We start from the raw sequence: 27,274 nt of genomic DNA, 5'->3' as shown, positions 1-27,274 counted from the left end.
TAGGCCTTTCAATATTTGATAGGTTTCAATAAGACCCCCTCTCATTCTTCTAAGCTCCAGCAAGTACACGCCCAGAATCATCAAACGCTCCTCAGACAACAATCCTTTCACTCCTGGATCTTTTCCATGAACAGTACCTGGACCCTCTCCAATGCCAGCACATCATTTCTCAGATAAGATGCCCAAAACTGTGCGCAATACTAAGTTGTGAAATTGCTACTGCAATAGAAAAGTTGATAGATACTTAAGTATGAGAAGGAGAAATATCAAGGGGAAGTCATGAGGGAACTACCTAAATTAGCGGTGTTAGAAAAGTACACCAGTTGGATATACATAGAATAAAAATATTTTTAAATGGCAAAGAATTCTTCAATGGATTTTGAAATGGAATATTATTACCTACTGATAATTTTAATATATAATTGATGTTCTCTTTATGCAACATTTAGCAAAACATTAAAATGTAAAATATGTAGAAATTTAAAAGCAGTCATTCTTTTTGAACATAGATCTGAAGCTTATTAGTATTCTAAACATGCATTTACAAAAAAAAGTTAGTCACTGATTTTTTTCAACAAATCTTAACCTTACTAAAGTCATTATTGATGATTGCACGTAGCTTTTGGAGCTGCAAAATGAAAACAAAATTATGTATTTTACTCCAGATCAGATGTGAAGTTAATGGGCTTAATAAACGGGAAGATCTCAAGCTATCATTAGAGCAGTGATAAATGTGAATACTATGTTTTAAAAGAGAGCACCCCTGTAATGGACATTGCAAGCGTATCTCAGAGGAGGAAAGAGAATGTGATGCCTGGAATTACAACGGGGAAAGGTACAGTATAACTTGCAGTAGCTTTATCTGAGGCAGCAGGTTATTACTTCATATAATAGCCATCTGGGTAAGTGAAAGGCTGTCTGTATAACGGAGATCAAACCTTTGAAAGAAGCAGTGAATGAAATGTGCTACCAAGTCCATGAAAACCTGCAAGGACATTCCTTTTGAAAAGCAGGTCATTGCTGGCCTTCCAGGCATCCATGGGTCATCTGAGAGATCAAATTTTTTAAATCATTTGTCTGACTGTTCTTTTGCACAAAACTTAGAATCACAAATTGATAGAGATAATACCGATATGCAATGGTAATGATCCATCAGAGAAATATGATTTTCTTGTCAGAACCATCTCCATGCTGGTTTTCAATATGCCTAATTGCTTATATTGACGTCAAAAACTAAGGTGAATTGTTCCAAAGGTAACTGACAATCGTGAAAATGCATGTCTTACTGTTTAAATATATGGCATATTTAGATATTCTGATATTCAGTTACAACAGATACTGTATTTTTCATTAGAGTTTCCACAACACATTTATTTATGCCACCCAACATTTCCCCTTTCAAATCAAGATTTATGAAAAGACTCAGAACAGCATAGATCACTTGCCTTATCTTAACAACAACCTCTACGAGAGGGCAGATATTGTGATAAAGTGTGTCTCTTCTGCTAATGCCCAAGAAAAGTCTTCAACACCCAACAAAAAAAGGAGTGTCTGAAAATCACGTCTTCAAATCCAGCACAAGCTCATGGTCTGTTGAGCAGGTGTGATCTCTATCCCCTTTGTGTTCTACAATGATACGAACAATCTACAACTGAGACGCTGTGAAGTACCGAAAAAAGACAACAATCTACAAAATTCTTCAAACTGTTAGGATGGGCAAGCCAGTGTTAGTGTCCTCAGCCAGGCTAGCATTCACAGTGTTGAAGCTCTTTTATGCCCAACCAACTTTGATGGCTGTCCACTCATCCAAATGTTTAAAAGTACTGGAAACACTCAGCAGGTCAGGCCGCATCAGTGGGGGAGAAATAAAGTTAATGTTTGAGATTGAAGATACTTCTTTACAACTCGGGAGGAGGCTGAAGAAACCTGTAAAGCTACAAGCAGACTCGGAGAAGAAGGGATCTACCTGATAAGGTAAAACTAGGGTGACCATGGGCACAAGCTGTAAACAAGGTTATGTGATCAATGAGTGAATGGGATCAATTATACAATGAGAATATATTCAATAGACAGAGGCAAAAGAATGTGGAGCAAGTAGGCATGCCCCCAGCTGCCATGACAGGCCAAATCAGGTGGGTACGTCCTCCATTTCCAGAGAAATAAAAACAACAAAAAAGCTGCGGCCAATATCACAGTAGGATATTGAATACCCAACAGAAAACAAGTAACCAGAAGCTGTACAATTCAATATTGCATTCTAAAGGCTGAAACATGCCCAGATGGAAAGTGACTTGTGTTGAATATCATTGTGGCCTCCTCAGTACAATTCAATAGGTCAAAGCAGGAGAATTAAAGTGGCAGGAGACAGGAAGCTCAGGGACAACCGTGAGGATTCGATGCAGGTGTTCCACAAACCCGTCACCCAAATCCAAACATCTGACATCAGCCTCTTGAAACAATTACTCAGAGCTTCTCAGCAACGTACAGAAAACTCTGATCTAAGACTACCGTATAAAATAAAAGAAAAATCTGGAAATGCATTGAGCACAGAAGGATGTGAAAGTTAACTGGAAGTAGTACACAGTAATCAAAACAATATACTCATTCATGCCATTAAGCTCTGGAAGAATCTATGCATGCCAAATAGGTCTCATTAGTCACCTCAGAATCCACAGAACTGTAATGGAAGCAAGTCATTTTTGACCTCAAGGGAAGATGAATTACAATGGTTATAGTTACAAAAGGTATCCTTCATTACAGTTGATATTGACTGCTGTCAGAAGAAAGCAACCTGCAGCTTGCAAAGGGCTAACTACCCTTGTCTAACCCACCCAACTCTATCTACCACTTTGCTTTTCATTTTCCTTCTCTGCTTCTGCCTGTCACTTACTTGCCTCTAACTTCCAACTCCTCCATTTTCCCTCTCCCACCTTTCTGCCCATCATCCTTCACACCTCCACACTCCACTTATTACCTATTGGCCCCTGTCACATCTATCTCCCTCTCCTCTTTATACTACGTTCCCTCTCCACTCTGAGTCGCTCTGCAGGTTTCAACACAGAACAATGACCACACGGATGCTGTTCAACCCACTGCCTTCTTCTAATGGGTTGTTTTTCCTTCCCCCAGATTCCAGCATCTGCAGTCTCTTGTGCCCCAGTTACTTCATGTGAGCTGCTGTTTGATATAGCCAGCTCATAGCTGTTAATAGTGATACTGTTGAAACCAAATACTTTGCATTTTTAACTTTGAATCTCGTGACCTTAGTTATAACAATGGGAACATTCATTACAAATTGTCGTTTTTAAAAAAAATCTTGTTCATCTTGTATTAGTTTTGTCTACATGTGATTCTGGAATATAAATAATATGGATTGACTCTTAAATGACTTCTGGAATACCCTAACTTTCCAACATTGTTGTTGTGAAGCACAAGTGGAATAAAACTAGGTGGAGAATTATATTTTGACATGACAATCAACCTTCCAAGTCCTTTTCATAAATGTCTTAAAAATGTGTCAAAATTGGGAGAACTGATTCACAAAACAATTAATTAGCAACTTGATATATGAAAAGTCAATACTATTCAGGCAGCATTCAAGGCCCATCCTTTCCAATAGCAAGACAGATCTAGCAGAAGTAGTGGGCCTATGCCATACTGACAGGGCAGAGTGATCTCTGAAGTCTTCAATGTTGACTGTTCATCAGTTTTATGGAGCCAGGTCAAGCATAAGCAAGGAAACTTCCCAGTGATGAGCACTCACTTTGCCCCCTCAGGTGAGGAATTGTTGCTTTGCTATGTGGAATGTCATTCAGAAAAAGCCCTGAAGGTAGTGAGATGAGATACTTTAATGCCTATGGTTTAGTGGCTTTATTGACTGAGGTGACTAAGTCCTGGAGGAAAATTCCCAAACTGGTTCTCTTAATACCTCTTTGACCATATCCTCATCAACTTACGTTTAACGGGTTCACTTCTTTATGTTAGTAATGACAGACGTGACTGCAATATAGTCTTTTTGAATAAGGAGTCTAGACTTCAGTGAAAACACCCTGCATCAAGATGAACAGTACTGCCAAATGAGATGGATTCAGAAAAGACACAGCAGATCAAAAATGACAATCACAAACCATAATGGGCCATCAGCAGGATTTGACTTCTATTTCACCACCAACTGTAGCCATGTGGCAGATTTACTATATGGGATTGCAAAAAATAGTGGAATGCATTGAAGGTCATACAACTCCAAAACTAGCCAATCTCCTTACCAAGCTATTTCAATACTGCACAACACACAGAAAATGCTGGAGAAACTCAGCAGGTCAGGTAACATCTATATAGAGGAATAAAGAGCCATCTTTTTGGGTCGAGACCCTTTATTGGGTCCTGAAATGTTGACTATTTATTCCCCTCTATAGATGCTGCCTGCATTTCTGAGTTCCTCCAGCATTTTGTATGTTTTGCTCAAGATTTCAAGCATCTGCAGATCTCCTGTGTTTATCATCTACTTCCCTACTCCTGTTAGCTTCACTGGAAAACATTGCTTAGTTACCTTCCACGCTAGGGGAAGGAATAAAAGTGCCCATTTTTCATCTCATACATTTCAATGGGAGTGTGCCACGAGAGGGAGAATGATTGTTGGAGATGGAAAAGAGGACTGGGGGTGGGAGGGAATAGTCCCTCTGTGCAAAAAGGAGAGGTAGATGATAAACACAAGAGTTTCTGCAGAGGCTGGAAATTTTGAGTAACATATACAAAATGCTGTTGAACTCAGGAGGTCAGGTAGCCTCTGTGGAGTGCAGTAAACAGCCAACATTTCAGGACCTGATGAAGGGTCTTGACCTGAAACATCGACTCATTATTCCTCCCTATAGATACTGCCTGACCGACTGAGTTCCTCCAGCAAGCCACAGTCAGTATGGATTAGCAACAACATCTCCTCCCCAATCACCATCAGCCCAATTGTGCCACATGTCTGTGTGCTCTTTTTGCTTTATACTTATGACTGTGGCTATGACTATGACTATGTCCAATACCATATTTAAGTTTGCTGATGACATCACTGTTGTTGGGCAGATCAAAGGTGGTTACAAATCAGAACATAGGAAGGGAATTGAAAATCTGGTGTTACAACAGCAACCTCTCATTCAACGTCAGCAAAACCAAAGAGCTGATTATTGACTACAGGAGGAAGAAATTGGATGTCTACAAAGACCATTTAGCATCAATGAGCCCCCACTCATCCAGGCCATATTCTTTTCTTGCTGTTACTGTTGCGACAGAGGTACAGAATCTGTAGCTCCCATACCACCAGGTTTAGCAATAGCTATCACACAACCGTTAGGCTCCTGAACCAACATGAACAACTTCAGTCACCACAACACTGAACTGATCACTGAGCACAACCTATGGATTCACTTTCAAAGACTCTGCAACTCATGTTGTCAGTACTATCTATCTATCTATTTATTTATTTTGTATTTCCACAGTATGCCTTCTTTTGCATGTTGGTTGTCAATCTTTGTGTGCAGTTTTTCATTGATTCTATTGTATAGCTTTGTTCTGCAGTGAACGCCTGCAAGAAAATGAGTCTCAGGGTATTATTTGGTGACATATACTGCTAATAAATTCACTTTGAACTTTGAATTTTGAAACTCCACACTTCCCTTTGCAAGTGAATGCTTGACTTCCTGACCGACAGATCACAATCAGTAAGGTCGGGTGTCAATATCTTTGCTGCATTTATCCTTGTCATAGATGTCCCACAAGGCTGCATCCTCAGCGTCCTCATGACTGAGTGGCCAGATTCTGCCCTAATTCTATCTACGTTTGCAAATGACATCTCCACAATGGGCCAAATCTCAAATAATAACCAGCTGGAAGGAGCTAGAGGGCCGAGCTGCACAGTGTCATGACAACAGCTTTTATAGATACAACCATGGAAGGCATTCTATCCAGATGCATCACAGCTTGGTTGGAAACTGCTCTCCCAAATATCGCAAGAAACCGTAGAGAGTTGTGGACCCAGCTCAGCACATCACAGAAACGGAAACCTTCATGGACTCCGTCTACACTTGCAGCCAATATAAATAAATATGTCTATCGACCCCAGATGTTCTCTCTACTTCTTCTTCTCAATGGCATAAATGAGATGAAATGATCTGTGTGGATGCCTGCAAAACCAAGTTTTTCACTGTATCTTGGTACATGTGACAACAATAAACCAATTTCCCTGGAAGTCGAGTTACAAGTTGATAGGGTGGTGAAGAATTTTTTTTGGCATGCTGTCATTAGTCAGGGTATTGAGTTTGAAAGTTGGGAGGTCTTGGTCCACTTATACAAGACTCTGGTGAGGCTTCATTTGGAGTACTTTGGTCAGTTTGGGTCACACTGCTATAAGGAAGACGTTATTAAAACTGGAAAGCTTACAAGGATGTTGGCAGGACATGAGAAAATAAGTTATAGCAAGAGGTTGGACAGGCTGGTACTTATTTCCTTGGAGCATAGAAGACTGAAGGGATCTTACAGCGTTGATTACAATAATGAGGGGCATAGACAGGTTGAACATGCTCAGCATTTTGCCCAAAGTTAGGGAATGAAGAACAAGAGGATACAGATTTAAGGAGCAAATAGAAAAATTTAATAGCAACTTAAGAGACACTTTTTTTACACAAGGGTGGTATTGACTGGTAGAGGAAGTGGTTGAGGCAAGCACAACAACTTTTAAAAGGCAACTGGATAGGTACAAGGATATGAAAGGTTTAGAAGGTTATGGACCAAATGTTGGAACGATTGACTTGCTTGAATGGTCATCTTGAATAGCATGGACCAGTTGGGCTGAAGGGCCTGATTCTGTAGTGACCAGGAAGCCTGAGTAAACCTGATATCAATATAGATCTCTGGAAAGACATTGTCAACACAAAGAAAAATAGTTTTAATTATCTCAGCTTCAGGATATGTAGCAGCTGTCACTCAGGGCAGTGTTCTGCACCAAACTGCTACATCAGTGACACACCTTCCACTGTACCATTGGAAAGGGAAATGTTTTCTAATTATTATACTACTGTACAATGTCCTGGGTATGTTACTCAAAATGGCCTCTTTGGTTTGTTACAAGTAGGAATGTTTCTTTGTCGGATAAGTGTTTCTCTAGCCGTTGTTTCACTTTAGAATGGCTAATATGGTAATTGTATTCATTTGTTAATCAATGGGGAATGTCATTGTGTCTTGTGATGCTGGGAACTTGGGGGAGGGGTTTTCGCGGGTTTTTCGGGGAGAGGCCGAGGAAGAGACGAAGAAGGTGGACGTGTGCTGGACTGCTCGTAAGACCACCGGGGTGGTCCCAGGTGCGACGGCCGGATGGGTCGATTGGTTCGTTGATTGAGCTCCAACGAGTGCACTAAACAGACTGAACTTTGATAAGTGGCGCCTTTTGTTTTTTTTCCTTGTGTATATATATTGTATTGCTTACTACTCTTTTTAATTTTAGTAAACTCTTTAAAGTGTATGTCATAACGGTATTTGTTGCGGGTTTGATACTGTTGGCGGGCTCGAGGCATAAACTTGATTCTCACAGCACCTGCGTGTACGGGAGGTGGGTTGGAGAGTGGCTGGATCTCTTTTTTCCCCTAGACATATACCAGCCTGTGGGTAAGGGTTACATTTGTGGGTGCTCATCCCGGATTGGATTGTCAGGGGCTGTGGAATCGCGCAGGCAGCAGAGCGGAGATGGACAGAGACAAGTTTGTTTGTTGGTGCCGGTTTGAAGGTGTACCGGTACAGTACGCATGCGTAGTGAGCGAAGTGGATTTTCGAGTTTCGGGAGACGCGATAGTGCGGGGTTTAAGTTCGGTGAAGGGTATTGGGCAGGTAGAATTGGTAGCTAGACGGTGTGGTAAAGAGGTAGAGTCTAGCTGGGTGTTGGTTCGTACGAGTGCTGAAGTCAGGACGGTGGGACTGCCGGCGACGGTCAGCGTACCGGGGGAGGAGGGGCCGTGGGGGCTCCACTCCTACCAGGATGAGGCTGAGGAGACATCGGGGGAAGAGTTAGAGCTAGAGGTGGACCCCAGAGAGGTGCCCGGCACTAGTAAAGGGAGGTGGGAGGAGGGAGTCGTGACTAAGCCCCGCTCCCCAGGTAGGGTGGAAGTCTCGGAGCTGGCAGCCGCACTTAACTCCCTGGTGGGGGTGGCCGAGAGGCCACGGCTGAAGCTGGGGGTGTTCTCCGGAGCCAAGCCTACTCCGGACGGGGAGGTGGACTATGAGACCTGGATCGAGCAAACGTCTTTGATGTTAGAGGAGTGGCCAGGCTCGGAGGAGGAGAAGAGGCAGCGATTGCTGGGAAGTTTGAGGGGTTTAGCAGCCAAAACCATCCGGGAGTTAAAAGCTGAGAAGCCTGGGGCCTCAGTGGAGGACTGCCTAGAAGTTTTGGAGGGAGCGTTTGGGTTGTCAGGGGAACCCTGGCTGCTTTTAGCAGAGTTTCAACGCCTGGAACAATGGAGAGGGGAAAAGCTCTCCGAGTACATATTTAGGATGGAGGGGATGCTCTCGGGGCTGCAGCGCCGGGGGGTAGTGAAGGCGACTGACGTGGCTAGCGTGAGGATGAGTCAGCTATTCAGTGGCTCTCTGGAGGAGGACAAGGTGGCATGGACTATCCGGCAGGCTTATAGGAAAGGTCCCCCTCCATCCTTCGGGCAACTGATTAGAGAGGTGCGAGAGGAAGAGAGAGCATTGGGGCGGAAAAGGGGCACGGGCCTACGGGAGCGATCCTCAGCGATACAGGAAGTGGTGGCTGAGTGGAGGAATGACAAACCCCCGGGGAGTAGGGAACCCCCTTTGGAGGGGAGGGACAGGGGAGGTACCTACTCTCAGGGGCGATCAGTGCAGTGGATTGGGAGCAGGAGCCGTCCTGGGAGAGGAGGGGCGGCCGGCAGTGTGTGCTTTAACTGTGGGAAAGAGGGGCATTTCAGGCGGGACTGTGGAAGGCCAAGGGTGTGCTATAGCTGTGGAGAGGAGGGTCACTTTAGGTGTGATTGTGAGAGACAAGGAGTCCCGCGGAGGACAAGCCCCCCTGCGACTAAGAAGGGAGAGGTGTCGGGGAAACTTAGGAGAGGCTCAGTGAGGGAATGGACTGGAGCCTCTGGAGGAACACGTTCCCAGAGATCAGCCGGAAGACCACCGGGTGCCCACGCCTCTGTTCCGGATGGGCTGGTAGGACCCCGTGCCAGTGTGGGTCTACGGATAGAGGGAGTTTACGCAAAAGCCGTTCTTGATACTGGATCGCAGGTGACCTTATTGTACCGGTCTTTCTACAATCAACATCTAAAGCATTTGCCCGTAACACCATTTGACGCCCTGCAGATTTGGGGTGTGAGCGAGGGTGACTACCCGTACGATGGGTACCTATCGGTGAGATTGGAGTTCTCGGAGGGCGATGTGGGAGTGTCGGAAGCTATTGAGACGTTGGTGTTGGTGTGTCCTGACCCGGTGGAAACCGGTGGTGCTGCCCTCCTGGTGGGGACTAACTCCCCAGTTGTGCGACGGCTTGTAAGGAGAAAGGGGGGGAAGACTTTCTGGAGACCCCCTCGGTGCATCCAGTGTTTCGAGCAGTGTTCGCAGAAGGGGTTGCCTCCCAAGGGCTGGATCTGGAGTGTAAACGAGGGACGGTGTGGTGTACGCAGGCGAGGCCCAAGGTGATCCGACCCGGGGAGGTAGCCCTAGTGATGGGGACCCCCAGATTCCCAGGAGTGCCGACGGGAGAAGCCCTGTTAGTAGACGCCCCAGACAATCTTGAAGGGGAGACACGATTTCCGGCGGGGGTGCTGGCTAGGCCCGAAGTGCAGAGACCAGGGGTGGTACATGCGAGGCGTATAGCTATAAGTGTTAGGAACACCACGGCAAGAGAAATCACCTTTAAGAGGGGAATGCCGCTGGCACATCTGTTCCCGGTGACGGTAATGTCCAGCGCACCAGTGCGGACCCCTAACGGGGAGGGATCGGAGCATCGAAGGGAGCTGACCGCTGAAGCCTTTAACTTCGGGGATTCCCCAGTGTCGCCGGAGTGGAAACGCAGGCTAGTGGAGAAGATGCTGAAGATGGAAGCTGTTTTTTCTCGGGGCGAGTTTGATGTTGGCTGCTCCAAAAGCACTCGCCACACCATCCGGGTGACGGAGGACACCCCGTTCCGAGAGAGATCCCGGCGGCTGGCTCCGGCAGATGTTGAGGACGTGCGACAGCACTTGTGCAAGTTGAAGGAGGCCGGAATCATAGCTGAGTCTCGAAGTCCTTATGCGTCCCCAATAGTGGTGGCACGGAAGAAGAATGGGCGAGTGCGCATGTGTGTTGACTACAGGACGTTGAATTGGCGAACTGTCCCTGATCAATATACTGTCCCAAGAGTCGAGGATGCGTTGGCCTGCCTGAGCGGTGCGAAGTGGTTCAGTGTGCTGGATTTAAGAAGTGGGTATTACCAGATCCCGATGAGTGCGGCCGATAAAGAGAAGACCGCTTTTATCTGCCCGCTGGGGTTCTTTCAGTTCGAACGAATGCCCCAAGGCATATCCGGAGCCCCAGCCACCTTCCAGAGGCTCATGGAGAGAACTGTGGGGGATATGAATCTGTTGGAGGTGCTGGTGTACCTGGACAATTTGATAGTGTTTGGATCGACTTTGGAGGAACATGAGGAGAGACTGTTGAAGGTGTTGGGCCGGCTTAATGAAGAAGGGTTGAAGCTTTCCCTGGACAAATGCCAGTTCTGCAAGTCGTCGGTTAACTACATTGGCCATATCATTTCGCGAGAGGGAGTGGCTACTGATCCAACCAAGATAGAGGCCGTGACCACCTGGCTGAGACCCCAGAAAGTGGGTGCTCTGCGCTCATTTTTGGGGTTCTGTGGGTATTACCGGCGATTTGTGAAAGGATACGCCAAAGTGTGTCACCCGTTGACTCAGCTGTTGTGTGGCTATCCCCCGGTGGGGAAGAAGAGGACGGGGAACCAGAGGCAGGATGCTGGAGGATACTGGAACCCGGCGGAACCTTTTGGCTCGAGATGGGATGATCAATGTGAAGAGGCATTCCGATCTTTGAAAAGGGCACTGACCCAGGCCCCGGTGTTGGCTTTTGCCGATCCCCAGAAGCCATATGTGCTGCACACGGATGCCAGCCGAGAGGGTCTCGGGGCTGTTCTGTACCAGGAGCATGGCAAAGCATTGAGGCCGGTAGCCTTTGTCAGCCGAAGCTTGTCGCCATCGGAGAGAAACTATCCCACTCACAAGTTGGAGTTCCTGGCGCTGAAGTGGGCGGTGGTGGACAAGCTGAGCGATTACCTTTACGGAGCCAAGTTTGAGGTGAGAACGGATAACAATCCTCTCACTTATATTTTGACTTCGGCGAAGCTGGATGCCACAGGACATCGGTGGCTGGCGGCATTGTCGGTATATGATTTCAGCCTGAGGTACCGCCCCGGAAGCAAGAATATTGATGCAGATGCATTGTCTCGTCGGGAGCCGGGGGAGGAGGAGAGGGACGAGGAGTGGGAGAGTGTCCCTGCCCCTGGAGTGAAGGCGATGTGTCAGTTTGTTATCACCGTGAAGGCCGAGGGAAGAGGGAGGCTGGAACGAGCCGTGGACCATTTGGGGGTTTTTGACGACGCCATACCCCTAGTTTACTGTGACCTGACCGCTCTGGGGACTAAACAATTGCCGGAACTGAGTCCGGGGGAAGTGGCAACTGCTCAGCAAAATGACCCGGGCATTGGCACAGTGTGGAGAGCGGTCGAGAAGGGGGATGGGGCGTTGGCTGAGAAGGCGAAACACCCATACGTGCCTCTGTTGTTGAAGGAGTGGTCTCGGTTGAAGTTAAAGAACAAAATCTTGTACCGGGTAACGACGCCTCCGGACCAACCCCGCTGTTGGCAACTGGTCCTGCCGGAGGAGTATCGCCAGACTGTACTCCAGGCCTTACATGATAATTCTGGACATTTGGGGGTGGAAAAGACAAATGGATTACTCAAAGACCGGCTCTACTGGCCCCGGATGAGGGGGGACGTCGAAGAATACTGTAGGGGATGCCGTCGTTGCATCCAGAGGAAGACCCTGCCAGCATTGGCAGCTCCACTGTCGCACTTGCAGAGTGCGGGACCTCTGGACCTGGTATGTATGGATTTCCTGTCGATTGAGCCTGACACCAGCAACACCGCGAATGTATTAGTCATCACCGATCATTACACTCGCTATGCTCAGGCATTTCCCACCAATGATCAGAAGGCGACGACAGTGGCGAAGGTGTTATGGGAGAAGTACTTTGTGCATTACGGCCTTCCCAGGCGAATCCATAGTGATCAGGGGCGGGACTTTGAGAGCCGCCTTATCCAGGAATTACTGACTATGCTTGGGGTTGAGAAATCCAGGACTACCCCTTACCACCCACAGGGAGATCCTCAGCCAGAGAGATTCAACAGGACCCTGTTGGATATGCTCGGGACGCTGGAGATTGGGCAGAAAAGCAGGTGGAGTCGTCATATTGGACAATTGGTTCACTGTTACAATTGTACTCGCAATGAGGCTACAGGGTATTCACCCTATTATCTGATGTTTGGGCGGGAAGCGAGGTTGCCCATTGACGTGTGTTTTGGAGGTGGAGTGGGTGAATTTCCCGGGAAGTCCCATCTAAAGTACGTGTCCGACATGAAGAGGGAGTTACAGCGGGCGTACGAGTTGGCCGAGGCGGCGGCTACCAAACAAAATCAGCGGAATAAGATGCGGTATGATCGAAAGGTGAAGTTTGTACAATTATTACCGGGCGACCGGGTCCTTTTACGGAATTTGGGACTCCCTGGTAAGCACAAGTTGGCAGATCGATGGGCGGCCAGCCCCTATGTAATAGAGAGCCAGATGCCGAACCTGCCAGTTTACCGGGTGAAACCCGAGGATGGAAAAGGGCCTATCAAGGTACTCCATAGGAATCACCTGCTGCCGCTGGGGCGATCGGTGCAGGTGGATAAGGAGCCCGAGTGGGAGGTTACGCCCAGTACAAGGACTCTGCGAGGGAGCGCAGAACGGGAAGAGCCCGCTGCTGAAGAGCGGGGACAGGTCCCTCACTCGGGAATGGCTACCGATTCAGAGGAGGACGACTCAGATGAGTGGGTCCCGTTCCCATTCGCTGGTGCTCCAGTACCAGGAGAGGAGGCTCCTGGCCCTTCCCATACTGAATTGGGTGAGAGGAGGGAAGGTCTTGAGGGTCAGATGGAGAGGCAGCTTACATTGGTGGGAGAGAGGGTGGAACCTGAGCGTGAGCCGCAGAGATCTCGGGTGAGGGAGGACCCCTGTGAGGAAGGGGGTGCGGGTCTGTCAGGTAGACCTGGGGTGTCCGAGACAGTGGGTTCGCAGGTGACGAGGGAGCCCAGTGGGGCAGAAGGGGTATGGAGATCTCAGAGGATTAGGCGCCCCCCGGAGCGGTTGACCTATGTGGTACCGGGAGAACCGAGTGTGATTTCTACTGCTCTGGGTAGTTATGTCATTGCCTTCTGCACCTGGGTTGGGTTTTGTGTGTTGCAAGAAGCTTTGGGGACCTCTAGTAATGCCATGAGGGCATGACATTTGCTGGTGGGGAGAGAATGTACAATGTCCTGGGTATGTTACTCAAAATGGCCTCTTTGGTTTGTTACAAGTAGGAATGTTTCTTTGTCGGATAAGTGTTTCTCCAGCCGTTGTTTCACTTTAGAATGGCTAATATGGTAATTGTATTCATTTGTTAATCAATGGGGAATGTCATTGTGTCTTGTGATGCTGGGAACTTGGGGGAGGGGTTTTTGCGGGTTTTTGGGGGAGAGGCCGAGGAAGAGACGAAGAAGGTGGACGTGTGCTGGACTGCTCGTAAGACCACCGGGGTGGTCCCAGGTGCGACGGCCGGGGGGGTCGATTGGTTCGTTGATTGAGCTCCAACGAGTGCACTAAACAGACTGAACTTTGATAAGTGGCGCCTTTTGTTTTTTTTCCTTGTGTATATATATTGTATTGCTTACTACTCTTTTTAATTTTAGTAAACTCTTTAAAGTGTATGTCATAACGGTATTTGTTGCGGGTTTGATACTGTTGGCGGGCTCGAGGCATAAACTTGATTCTCACAGCACCTGCGTGTACGGGAGGTGGGTTGGAGAGTGGCTGGATCCCTTTTTTCCCCTAGACATATACCAGCCTGTGGGTAAGGGTTACATTTGTGGGTGCTCGTCCCGGATTGGATTGTCAGGGGCTGTGGAATCGCGCAGGCAGCAGAGCGGAGATGGACAGAGACAAGTTTGTTTGTTGGTGCCGGTTTGAAGGTGTACCGGTACAGTACGCATGCGTAGTGAGCGAAGTGGATTTTCGAGTTTCAGGAGACGCGATAGTGCGGGGTTTAAGTTCGGTGAAGGGTATTGGGCAGGTAGAATTGGTAGCTAGACGGTGTGGTAAAGAGGTAGAGTCTAGCTGGGTGTTGGTTCGTACGAGTGCTGAAGTCAGGACGGTGGGACTGCCGGCGACGGTCAGCGTACCGGGGGAGGAGGGGCCGTGGGGGCTCCACTCCTACCAGGATGAGGCTGAGGAGACATCGGGGGAAGAGTTAGAGCTAGAGGTGGACCCCAGAGAGGTGCCCGGCACTAGTAAAGGGAGGTGGGAGGAGGGAGTCGTGACTAAGCCCCGCTCCCCAGGTAGGGTGGAAGTCTCGGAGCTGGCAGCCGCACTTAACTCCCTGGTGGGGGTGGCCGAGAGGCCACGGCTGAAGCTGGGGGTGTTCTCCGGAGCCAAGCCTACTCCGGACGGGGAGGTGGACTATGAGACCTGGATCGAGCAAACGTCTTTGATGTTAGAGGAGTGGCCAGGCTCGGAGGAGGAGAAGAGGCAGCGATTGCTGGGAAGTTTGAGGGGTTTAGCAGCCAAAACCATCCGGGAGTTAAAAGCTGAGAAGCCTGGGGCCTCAGTGGAGGACTGCCTAGAAGTTTTGGAGGGAGCGTTTGGGTTGTCAGGGGAACCCTGGCTGCTTTTAGCAGAGTTTCAACGCCTGGAACAATGGAGAGGGGAAAAGCTCTCCGAGTACATATTTAGGATGGAGGGGATGCTCTCGGGGCTGCGGCGCCGGGGGGTAGTGAAGGCGACTGACGTGGCTAGCGTGAGGATGAGTCAGCTATTCAGTGGCTCTCTGGAGGAGGACAAGGTGGCATGGACTATCCGGCAGGCTTATAGGAAAGGTCCCCCTCCATCCTTCGGGCAACTGATTAGAGAGGTGCGAGAGGAAGAGAGAGCATTGGGGCGGAAAAGGGGCACGGGCCTACGGGAGCGATCCTCAGCGATACAGGAAGTGGTGGCTGAGTGGAGGAATGACAAACCCCCGGGGAGTAGGGAACCCCCTTTGGAGGGGAGGGACAGGGGAGGTACCTACTCTCAGGGGCGATCAGTGCAGTGGATTGGGAGCAGGAGCCGTCCTGGGAGAGGAGGGGCGGCCGGCAGTGTGTGCTTTAACTGTGGGAAAGAGGGGCATTTCAGGCGGGACTGTGGAAGGCCAAGGGTGTGCTATAGCTGTGGAGAGGAGGGTCACTTTAGGTGTGATTGTGAGAGACAAGGAGTCCCGCGGAGGACAAGCCCCCCTGCGACTAAGAAGGGAGAGGTGTCGGGGAAACTTAGGAGAGGCTCAGTGAGGGAATGGACTGGAGCCTCTGGAGGAACACGTTCCCAGAGATCAGCCGGAAGACCACCGGGTGCCCACGCCTCTGTTCCGGATGGGCTGGTAGGACCCCGTGCCAGTGTGGGTCTACGGATAGAGGGAGTTTACGCAAAAGCCGTTCTTGATACTGGATCGCAGGTGACCTTATTGTACCGGTCTTTCTACAATCAACATCTAAAGCATTTGCCCGTAACACCATTTGACGCCCTGCAGATTTGGGGTGTGAGCGAGGGTGACTACCCGTACGATGGGTACCTATCGGTGAGATTGGAGTTCTCGGAGGGCGATGTGGGAGTGTCGGAAGCTATTGAGACGTTGGTGTTGGTGTGTCCTGACCCGGTGGAAACCGGTGGTGCTGCCCTCCTGGTGGGGACTAACTCCCCAGTTGTGCGACGGCTTGTAAGGAGAAAGGGGGGGAAGACTTTCTGGAGACCCCCTCGGTGCATCCAGTGTTTCGAGCAGTGTTCGCAGAAGGGGTTGCCTCCCAAGGGCTGGATCTGGAGTGTAAACGAGGGACGGTGTGGTGTACGCAGGCGAGGCCCAAGGTGATCCGACCCGGGGAGGTAGCCCTAGTGATGGGGACCCCCAGATTCCCAGGAGTGCCGACGGGAGAAGCCCTGTTAGTAGACGCCCCAGACGATCTTGAAGGGGAGACACGATTTCCGGCGGGGGTGCTGGCTAGGCCCGAAGTGCAGAGACCAGGGGTGGTACATGCGAGGCGTATAGCTATAAGTGTTAGGAACACCACGGCAAGAGAAATCACCTTTAAGAGGGGAATGCCGCTGGCACATCTGTTCCCGGTGACGGTAATGTCCAGCGCACCAGTGCGGACCCCTAACGGGGAGGGATCGGAGCATCGAAGGGAGCTGACCGCTGAAGCCTTTAACTTCGGGGATTCCCCAGTGTCGCCGGAGTGGAAACGCAGGCTAGTGGAGAAGATGCTGAAGATGGAAGCTGTTTTTTCTCGGGGCGAGTTTGATGTTGGCTGCTCCAAAAGCACTCGCCACACCATCCGGGTGACGGAGGACACCCCGTTCCGAGAGAGATCCCGGCGGCTGGCTCCGGCAGATGTTGAGGACGTGCGACAGCACTTGTGCAAGTTGAAGGAGGCCGGAATCATAGCTGAGTCTCGAAGTCCTTATGCGTCCCCAATAGTGGTGGCACGGAAGAAGAATGGGCGAGTGCGCATGTGTGTTGACTACAGGACGTTGAATTGGCGAACTGTCCCTGATCAATATACTGTCCCAAGAGTCGAGGATGCGTTGGCCTGCCTGAGCGGTGCGAAGTGGTTCAGTGTGCTGGATTTAAGAAGTGGGTATTACCAGATCCCGATGAGTGCGGCCGATAAAGAGAAGACCGCTTTTATCTGCCCGCTGGGGTTCTTTCAGTTCGAACGAATGCCCCAAGGCATATCCGGAGCCCCAGCCACCTTCCAGAGGCTCATGGAGAGAACTGTGGGGGATATGAATCTGTTGGAGGTGCTGGTGTACCTGGACAATTTGATAGTGTTTGGATCGACTTTGGAGGAACATGAGGAGAGACTGTTGAAGGTGTTGGGCCGGCTTAATGAAGAAGGGTTGAAGCTTTCCCTGGACAAATGCCAGTTCTGCAAGTCGTCGGTTAACTACATTGGCCATATCATTTCGCGAGAGGGAGTGGCTACTGATCCAACCAAGATAGAGGCCGTGACCACCTGGCTGAGACCCCAGAAAGTGGGTGCTCTGCGCTCATTTTTGGGGTTCTGTGGGTATTACCGGCGATTTGTGAAAGGATACGCCAAAGTGTGTCACCCGTTGACTCAGCTGTTGTGTGGCTATCCCCCGGTGGGGAAGAAGAGGACGGGGAACCAGAGGCAGGATGCTGGAGGATACTGGAACCTGGTGGAACCTTTTGGCTCGAGATGGGATGATCAATGTGAAGAGGCGTTCCGATCTTTGAAAAGGGCACTGACCCAGGCCCCGGTGTTGGCTTTTGCCGATCCCCAGAAGCCATATGTGCTGCACACGGATGCCAGCCGAGAGGGTCTCGGGGCTGTTCTGTACCAGGAGCATGGCAAAGCATTGAGGCCGGTAGCCTTTGTCAGCCGAAGCTTGTCGCCATCGGAGAGAAACTATCCCACTCACAAGTTGGAGTTCCTGGCGCTGAAGTGGGCGGTGGTGGACAAGCTGAGCGATTACCTTTACGGAGCCAAGTTTGAGGTGAGAACGGATAACAATCCTCTCACTTATATTTTGACTTCGGCGAAGCTGGATGCCACAGGACATCGGTGGCTGGCGGCATTGTCGGTATATGATTTCAGCCTGAGGTACCGCCCCGGAAGCAAGAATATCGATGCAGATGCATTGTCTCGTCGGGAGCCGGGGGAGGAGGAGAGGGACGAGGAGTGGGAGAGTGTCCCTGCCCCTGGAGTGAAGGCGATGTGTCAGTTTGTTATCACCGTGAAGGCCGAGGGAAGAGGGAGGCTGGAACGAGCCGTGGACCATTTGGGGGTTTTTGACGACGCCATACCCCTAGTTTACTGTGACCTGACCGCTCTGGGGACTAAACAGTTGCCGGAACTGAGTCCGGGGGAAGTGGCAACTGCTCAGCAAAATGACCCGGGCATTGGCACAGTGTGGAGAGCGGTCGAGAAGGGGGATGGGGCGTTGGCTGAGAAGGCGAAACACCCATACGTGCCTCTGTTGTTGAAGGAGTGGTCTCGGTTGAAGTTAAAGAACAAAATCTTGTACCGGGTAACAACGCCTCCGGACCAACCCCGCTGTTGGCAACTGGTCCTGCCGGAGGAGTATCGCCAGACTGTACTCCAGGCCTTACATGATACTTCTGGACATTTGGGGGTGGAAAAGACATATGGATTACTCAAAGACCGGTTCTACTGGCCCCCGATGAGGGGGGACGTCGAAGAATACTGTAGGGGATGCCGTCGTTGCATCCAGAGGAAGACCCTGCCAGCATTGGCAGCTCCACTGTCGCACTTGCAGAGTGCGGGACCTCTGGACCTGGTATGTATGGATTTCCTGTCGATTGAGCCTGACACCAGCAACACCGCGAATGTATTAGTCATCACCGATCATTGCACTCGCTATGCTCAGGCATTTCCCACCAATGATCAGAAGGCGACGACAGTGGCGAAGGTGTTATGGGAGAAGTACTTTGTGCATTACGGCCTTCCCAGGCGAATCCATAGTGATCAGGGGCGGGACTTTGAGAGCCGCCTTATCCAGGAATTACTGACTATGCTTGGGGTTGAGAAATCCAGGACTACCCCTTACCACCCACAGGGAGATCCTCAGCCAGAGAGATTCAACAGGACCCTGTTGGATATGCTCGGGACGCTGGAGATTGGGCAGAAAAGCAGGTGGAGTCGTCATATTGGACAATTGGTTCACTGTTACAATTGTACTCGCAATGAGGCTACAGGGTATTCACCCTATTATCTGATGTTTGGGCGGGAAGCGAGGTTGCCCATTGACGTGTGTTTTGGAGGTGGAGTGGGTGAATTTCCCGGGAAGTCCCATCTAAAGTACGTGTCCGACATGAAGAGGGAGTTACAGCGGGCGTACGAGTTGGCCGAGGCGGCGGCTACCAAACAAAATCAGCGGAATAAGATGCGGTATGATCGAAAGGTGAAGTTTGTACAATTATTACCGGGCGACCGGGTCCTTTTACGGAATTTGGGACTCCCTGGTAAGCACAAGTTGGCAGATCGATGGGCGGCCAGCCCCTATGTAATAGAGAGCCAGATGCCGAACCTGCCAGTTTACCGGGTGAAACCCGAGGATGGAAAAGGGCCTATCAAGGTACTCCATAGGAATCACCTGCTGCCGCTGGGGCGATCGGTGCAGGTGGATAAGGAGCCCGAGTGGGAGGTTACGCCCAGTACAAGGACTCTGCGAGGGAGCGCAGAACGGGAAGAGCCCGCTGCTGAAGAGCGGGGACAGGTCCCTCACTCCGGAATGGCTACCGATTCAGAGGAGGACGACTCAGATGAGTGGGTCCCGTTCCCATTCGCTGGTGCTCCAGTACCAGGAGAGGAGGCTCCTGGCCCTTCCCATACTGAATTGGGTGAGAGGAGGGAAGGTCTTGAGGGTCAGATGGAGAGGCAGCTTACATTGGTGGGAGAGAGGGTGGAACCTGAGCATGAGCCGCAGAGATCTCGGGTGAGGGAGGACCCCTGTGAGGAAGGGGGTGCGGGTCTGTCAGGTAGACCTGGGGTGTCCGAGACAGTGGGTTCGCAGGTGACGAGGGAGCCCAGTGGGGCAGAAGGGGTATGGAGATCTCAGAGGATTAGGCGCCCCCCGGAGCGGTTGACCTATGTGGTACCGGGAGAACCGAGTGTGATTTCTACTGCTCTGGGTAGTTATGTCATTGCCTTCTGCACCTGGGTTGGGTTTTGTGTGTTGCAAGAAGCTTTGGGGACCTCTAGTAATGCCATGAGGGCATGACATTTGCTGGTGGGGAGAGAATGTACAATGTCCTGGGTATGTTACTCAAAATGGCCTCTTTGGTTTGTTACAAGTAGGAATGTTTCTTTGTCGGATAAGTGTTTCTCCAGCCGTTGTTTCACTTTAGAATGGCTAATATGGTAATTGTATTCATTTGTTAATCAATGGGGAATGTCATTGTGTCTTGTGATGCTGGGAACTTGGGGGAGGGGTTTTCGCGGGTTTTTCGGGGAGAGGCCGAGGAAGAGACGAAGAAGGTGGACGTGTGCTGGACTGCTCGTAAGACCACCGGGGTGGTCCCAGGTGCGACGGCCGGATGGGTCGATTGGTTCGTTGATTGAGCTCCAACGAGTGCACTAAACAGACTGAACTTTGATAAGTGGCGCCTTTTGTTTTTTTTCCTTGTGTATATATATTGTATTGCTTACTACTCTTTTTAATTTTAGTAAACTCTTTAAAGTGTATTTCATAACGGTATTTGTTGTGGATTTGATACTGTTGGCGGGCTCGAGGCGTAAACTCGATTCTCACAGCTCCTGCGTGTACGGGAGGTGGGTTGGAGAGTGGCTGGATCCCCTTTTTCCCCTAGACATATACCAGCCTGTGGGTAAGGGTTACACTACGTTTAATTCAGACAGAACTCTAGGATAATGTAGAGAAGCAAGCCCTTTGTGGTATTTGTCATGGATGCAATTTGCTTTGAAAGTTACCACTTCAACCGAGCTTTTCGATAAGACTTTTTTTCTCAGTGGTTAAATGTCACACAGATGACTGTAACACTTTTCTGTAATCTCATTAAATCTAGTGTTTTCCAAACTCCTTTTTTGATCAACAATTGATTGGTCACAGCTGTTTTATACTGCAGGATCCATGAAGTATTTTTCATGATCTTTATTCATGCATGAACAGAGCCCTTTTAGCCTATAGAGTCTATGCTAGCTCTCAGAGTAATCGCATGTTCCTCCAGTTATTTCTCTGCAAGGAATTCTCTATCAGATACCAATTAATTTCTGTCTGATTCACCTACCACCCACCCATAGTAGGGGCAATTTATAGTAGCCAATAACTAATTGAACCTGCCAATCAACCAACATGGGAGAAAACTAGATTGTGGGGATAACTCAGACAATCACAGGGAGAATTTGCAGACTCTGCACAGGAAGTCAGGATTGAACTCTAATCACTGGAGCTGTGATAAGACTGGCTTTTTAAAATCACACTTACATGAAAACAAATCAGTGACGATTGTGCTGGGGGCAGCCCACACGTGTCGTCACATTTCCAGCGCAATATAGCATGCCCATAGCTGACCCATCCTAGTCTTTGGAATGTGGGAGGAAATGCACAGGGTCACCAGGAGAACATACAAACTCCTTACAGACAGTAGCAGGAATTGAACATTGATCGGTGATCGCGGGCTCTGTAAAAGTGACTGTGCTAACCGCTATGCCTGTGTGCCATTCCACCTGCTACCTGCTGTACTACTTGCTGTGTTTCTGCATTGGTAACACACATCAAGCCTCTGGAAACTTAATTTAGGCACAAGATAGGTAGTGACTGAGACAGGATGATTTGACATAAGAAGGGAAAGAGAGGGGCAGAGAGAGCAACCTGTAATATAGTGTTAATGCTCTTACACCTCCATTGCAACAGTGAGTGGGACAGATGGTGACAATGTGTCAATCAAGACTAATATGTTGCCAACCTTGTGTCAACACTGTCTTTAGTAGGAAAGGAGTCCGTTGATAATGCTACTCTACATTAGGCAGCAATAAGTGCCTTTATACGTCCATTTGAGAATGTGAAGAGAACTGTAAATAATGGGAGTGGGATTATCCAAGGAGGACTCAGATCTGGGATGGTGGCTTCAGGCACTGAAGAGCAGCTTAATGGTGATAAATAAAAGGTAGCAAAATGAGAGAGTATGGCTTTTGATTGTGGTGAGGATATGAGAGATTGTCCCAGGAAGGAACAAGGGAAAAAAATTGGAGAAACATTTCAGGATGTTGGGTCCACAGTGGCAATGAAAATGCCTGTGAGAATAATTCAATACATCCACAGAACAATATTTAGTTTCATTCCAAATGCTGCTGATGCCATTCAGCACAGGTTCATCTCTATGAGGGGTGATTGATAAGTTCATGGCCTAAGGTAGAAGGAGTCAATTTTAGAAAACCTGGCACATTTATTTTTCAATATAGTCCCCTCCTACGTGTACACACTTAGTCCAACGGTCGTGGAGCATACGGATCCCTTCTTTGTAGAAGTGGTCCACAGCAGGGGTGATTGATAAGCTTGTGGCCTAAGGTAGAAGGAGATGAGTTATTAACTTCAAACTTTCTGCATTATCACTTAAAGAGTTGTCCTGCACGTGCATGTAATGAGAGTGTCTTGGACCCCAGGTGGTCCACAGCAGGGGTGATTAATAAGTTTGTGGCCTAAGGTGGAAGGAGTAGAGTTATACAGCTCTCGATACATGCATGTGCAGTTCAACTCTTTGAGTGAAAATGCAGGAAGTTTGAAGTTAATAACTCATCTCCTTTTACCTTAGGCCACAAACATATCAATCACCCCTGCTGTGGACCATTTCTGGAGGTGCAAGATGTCAACTTCTACGAAGAAGGGATCCGTATGCTCCACAATCGCTGGACTAAGTGTGAAAATGTAGGAAAAATAGATGTGCTAGGTTTTCTAAAATTGACGCCGTCGACCCTAGGCCAAGAACTTACCAATCACCCCTCATATCTTTCCCAACCTTTTTACTGCCACTGATGTGATTATACTACACCACAGAGGATTCTCAAAAATATTCTCCAATGGAATGATGGAAATACTGAAGTATCACTTTCAGTCCCTGCTGCAAACTCCTGTACAATTGTGAATGGAGGACTGGAGAGAGTGAGCAGTTTCAAGTTCCTGGGTGTCAAGATCTCTGAGGATCAAACCTGGTCCCAACACAAACTTGTAGTCCTTTAACATCTTTGGACTATTTTTACCGTGTCCATAGTCTGTTTTTTTTATCAATTATGCTATTGTTTGCACTGTTGTAACTATATGTTGTAACTATGTGGTTTTGCGCAGGTCTTGTAGCTTTAGTTTTTGGTCTTGTTTGTCTGGTGGGTTTGGAGCTCCTTTCTGGGGAACGCGCTAAGACGGTAGCGTGATATTAAAACACAGCAGCCTCTCCGGACTCTGGATTGGGGATTGCCAAACGTTATGTGGATTTTCTAGTGTACTCTGTTTTGTCATATGCTTTTGTGATATCATTTTGGAGGAATGTTGTCTCATTTTTTAACTGCATTGCATTTGTGGTTTCTAAACGACAATAAACTGAATCTGAATCTGAACATATCGATGCAGCTATAACGAAAGCAATACAGTGCCTGTATTTCATTAGGAGTTTGAGGAGATTTTGTTTGCCACTTAAAATACTCAAAAACTTCTGCAGATGTACTGTGGAGAGCATTCAGACAGGTTGTATTACTGTCTGGTATGGGGGAGGGGGCAGGGTGACGCTACTGCACAGGATCAGACGAAGCTACAGATAATGGTTAAAATTAAGCAGCTCCATCTTGGGTACTAGCGTCTGTAGTATCCAAGACATCTTCACAGAGCTGTGCTTCAGAGAGGTGGCTTCGAATATTAAGAACCCCCATCACCCAGGACATGCCCTCTTCTCATTGTTACTGTTGGGAAAGAGATACAGAAGCCTGACAGCACACACTCAGTGATTCAGGAAAAGCTTCTCCCCCTCTGTCATATAGACTCCTAAATGGACATTAAACCAATAAACACCACCTCACTCTTTAAATTTTATTTGTTTTGCACTACTTTAATTTAACTGTTTAATATACAGATATTTATGGTAATTGACTTATTTTTTTCTATATTATCATGTATTGCATTGCACTGCTGCCACTAAGTTAACAAATTTCCCGGCATATGCCCGTGATAAAATACCTAATTCTGATTTGAGAAACCTAGGATACACATTTCAAGGGAGTCCTGGAAACTATAGCACAAGATCTGTACTATTGCATATGGATCCTTACCCTAATTGAGTTTGTTTCAATCATATTGGAATAGCCTGGGATGTCATTGTAAACACAATATTAAACTGCTCCATTTGAATTCAGATTTTTACTTGCTCTTAAAATGCCATCAGTTTTGATCCTGTGGAACTGCCATAGCACAAGCTTGAACTGTTTCTATGGTAACTAAAACATTCCTGAATAGTTTTCTGTTAAGAGTTGATTTCTTCAGAAAATACAATTGAGAAAAGAACTGTGAAGCTTTTGGTGGTGAAGATAAAGTGTTTCCCTTAAAATAATAAAAGAAAATGACAAAAAAAAACAAAAACACTCCAAGCTAAGAAACTGAGGAAAAGTGCATTGAAGTCTTTCCTTTAGAAACCACACAGCATTAGATTCTGCACATTAGGCAATTATGTGCTAAACAATACCACTTGAGAAGTATTGGCAGTTTTCTGAAAGTTAACAGAACAACAATAATGATGCCGGGGATGTCGGTGGAATATCCCTGATGTTCATTTGTGAATGTTCAAAACATATTTTGGTGAAATTATCATGACTTTATCTTCATTACATATTACTCATTTTTATGTTGAAACCATAAATTGCCTTATGAAAAATGAATTTGCAAAAGAGATCCTACTTAATGTATGATAATGCATTTACTACATAGTTGCAAGAATTTAAAGATTATGCATGAATCTTAAATTCTGCTGGATAAATTGCCAAGTCCTTAATAACTTTTAAAATGTTTTTGTGAGACTGGGAGAAGGAGGAGTTATCCCTTATATATACAAAACTAATCTGTTCCACCATGATTAAATAGAAGTGGGATTGTTCGAGGATTGGTCTATGTCCATCATTCCCAGGAGGAATGAAGTTTGCGGAAGTTTAAAAATCAAACTAATTGGGTTGATGTTGTGCTCTTCTAAACTCATTGTATTTTATCTTTGTGAACATCAAATTTGTGTCATCCAATTAATTGACTAACCTGATAGAGTTTTTTTCTGATAAACAGGGAGGATTGAAATGGGAAGTGTGATTGATGTGACATACACGTGTTACCAATAGGCACATAATAAGCTGACAATATAGTTTGTCACCAGTCGAAGGCCAAGGATTAAAGGCTAGGGATAGAAAAAAAACAACCTGGCAGCTGGATAAAAGTGAAAGACTTTTTGAACTGGAGGGAAGTGTCCAGTGGAGTTTCCTAGGGGTCAAGAATAGGCTTCTGATTTTTTTCATACATATATTAATTATTTGGATTTGGGTAAACAGGGTACCATTTCCAAATTTGCAAATGGCACAAACTTGGAGATGCAGTGAACTCTGAGAATGATCATTGCAGATGACTTGGAGAAGTAAAGCTGATGGAATGGGCAAAGAGCATCAGATGAAATTTAATGAGAAATTGATTCTTGTCTTTCCTAAAATGTGATTTGTCAGACCTGGACCTGAAATACCGATGTCCAAGAACAGAAAGTCTACAGAAGTGGTGGATACAGCCCAGTCCATCACAGAAAAAGCCTTCCATGCCATTGAGCCCATCTACAAGAGCACTGCCTCAAAAAAATAACATCCATCATCAAGAACTCCCAAACATCAAGATGTTTTGGGCCAAGACCAGGAGTAATGTGTATTGCTCAAAGAGAGATATGAGGTTGTACATTTTTGGTAGGAAGCAATGGAAACATAAAAGCACAGTACCAATGAGCATACAAGAATGGACGGAGATACATGTAAAGTGTGCAGATAGGATCCTGGACTTTATGAATAGCGGCATAGAATATAAGAACAATAAAGTACTAACTTCCTTTGTAAAATTTTGATTTGCTCACAAATGGAGTATCAAGTTCTAACTTCAAAGTTCAAAATAAATTTATTATCAAAGTACATATATGTCACCATATACTACCCTAAGATCCATTTTATTGCCAGCATTCACAGTGGAACAGAGAAATACAACAGAGTCAAAGAAAGAATACACACAAACAAAGGCTAACAGTCAATGTGCAAAAGAAGACAAACTGTGCAATTAATTAATTAATGCTAAGAACTTGAGTTTTGGAGTCTTTAAAAGTGGAGACATAGGTTGTGGAGACAGTTCCGTGTTGAGATGAGTGAAGTTATTCGTGCTGGTTCAGGACCCTGATGTTTGAAGGATAATAACTGTTCTTGAACCTGGTGGTGTGGGACCTGAGGATTCTGAAGCTCTTTCCCAATGTCAGTAGCGAGAAAAGAGCATGACCTAGATCGGGGGTCGGCAACCTGCGGCTCCCGAGCCATTTGTGGCTCTTTCACCTCTGTGCTGCGGCTCCCTGTGGCTTTGGGAAATAATTGGTCAGTATTTAATTAAAATGTATTTTATGTTAGTTTGTTAGCTTTTGAAATGTAATTCTAAATTTGAAGATTATGGTGATCTTGTACAATCTAAGTGTGGCGACATCCGAAACGGCTCACAATTAGCCAGCATTCCGGCTAAGGGAGATAGCCTACGGGGGTTTGTGAGTACGCGTCTTTTGCAGCATCTGCGTCCATGAGGGCTGGGTTGAGAGAGGCTTAAAAGCAAGGCTGTTTAGTTCGAATAAAGCTATCTTTGACTGCAGTTTACTGACACCGCTACAACGTGTTTTTATCGCTGGCTGTCCAGACGGAAGGTGCTGAAACGCTTTGTCGCGTGTCTGGAATAAGTGAAAACTTTCCTGGGCAGCAAAGGGCTCACCTTTCCTGAGCTGGAACAGCCAGAGTGGCTGGAAAAGCTACACTTCATGGTAGACATGACAGCGCACCTGAACACGCTGAACACAGCTCTTCAGGGGTAAGGACGTACAGCCCTGCACATGTTGGAGGATGTTTTGGCATTCGAGCGCAAGTTGACAGTGCTTGCCAGAGATTTACAGAAAGGCACTTTGTCTCACTTCCCCAATTTGAGAGAGTTCAAACAAGGTCACGACATGATAATTTCGGAGTATTTACATTCTGCAATCATCGCAATGCAAACATCGTTTGGGAAACGCTTCTGTGAGTTCAGAGAGGAAAAAAACACATTATCCTTCCCGGTCACTCCCTTAAGCATCGATCCTTCCCTACTGAATACAACTGCATTGGCAG

At 47.6% G+C, this 27,274-nt stretch overlaps 1 protein-coding gene across 1 annotated transcript in view; it reads left to right on the top strand.

Annotated features, from left to right (window-relative positions):
• Window positions 1–16,445: 16,445 nt before the first annotated feature.
• LOC132402354 (uncharacterized) overlaps window positions 16,446–27,274 on the top strand; it is a 64,828-nt gene continuing 53,999 nt past the window's right edge. Inside the window, 1 exon segment of the mRNA XM_059985233.1 lies at window positions 16,446–18,449. Within this exon segment, the coding sequence (XP_059841216.1) occupies window positions 16,464–18,449 (1,986 nt within the window). The 5' untranslated portion in view covers window positions 16,446–16,463.

This window comes from Hypanus sabinus, chromosome 11, assembly GCF_030144855.1.
Source record: "Hypanus sabinus isolate sHypSab1 chromosome 11, sHypSab1.hap1, whole genome shotgun sequence".
Classification (NCBI taxonomy): Eukaryota; Metazoa; Chordata; class Chondrichthyes; order Myliobatiformes; family Dasyatidae; genus Hypanus; species Hypanus sabinus.
Note: the sequence above shows the minus strand (reverse complement) of the source record. Positions and strands in the feature narration are given on the sequence as shown.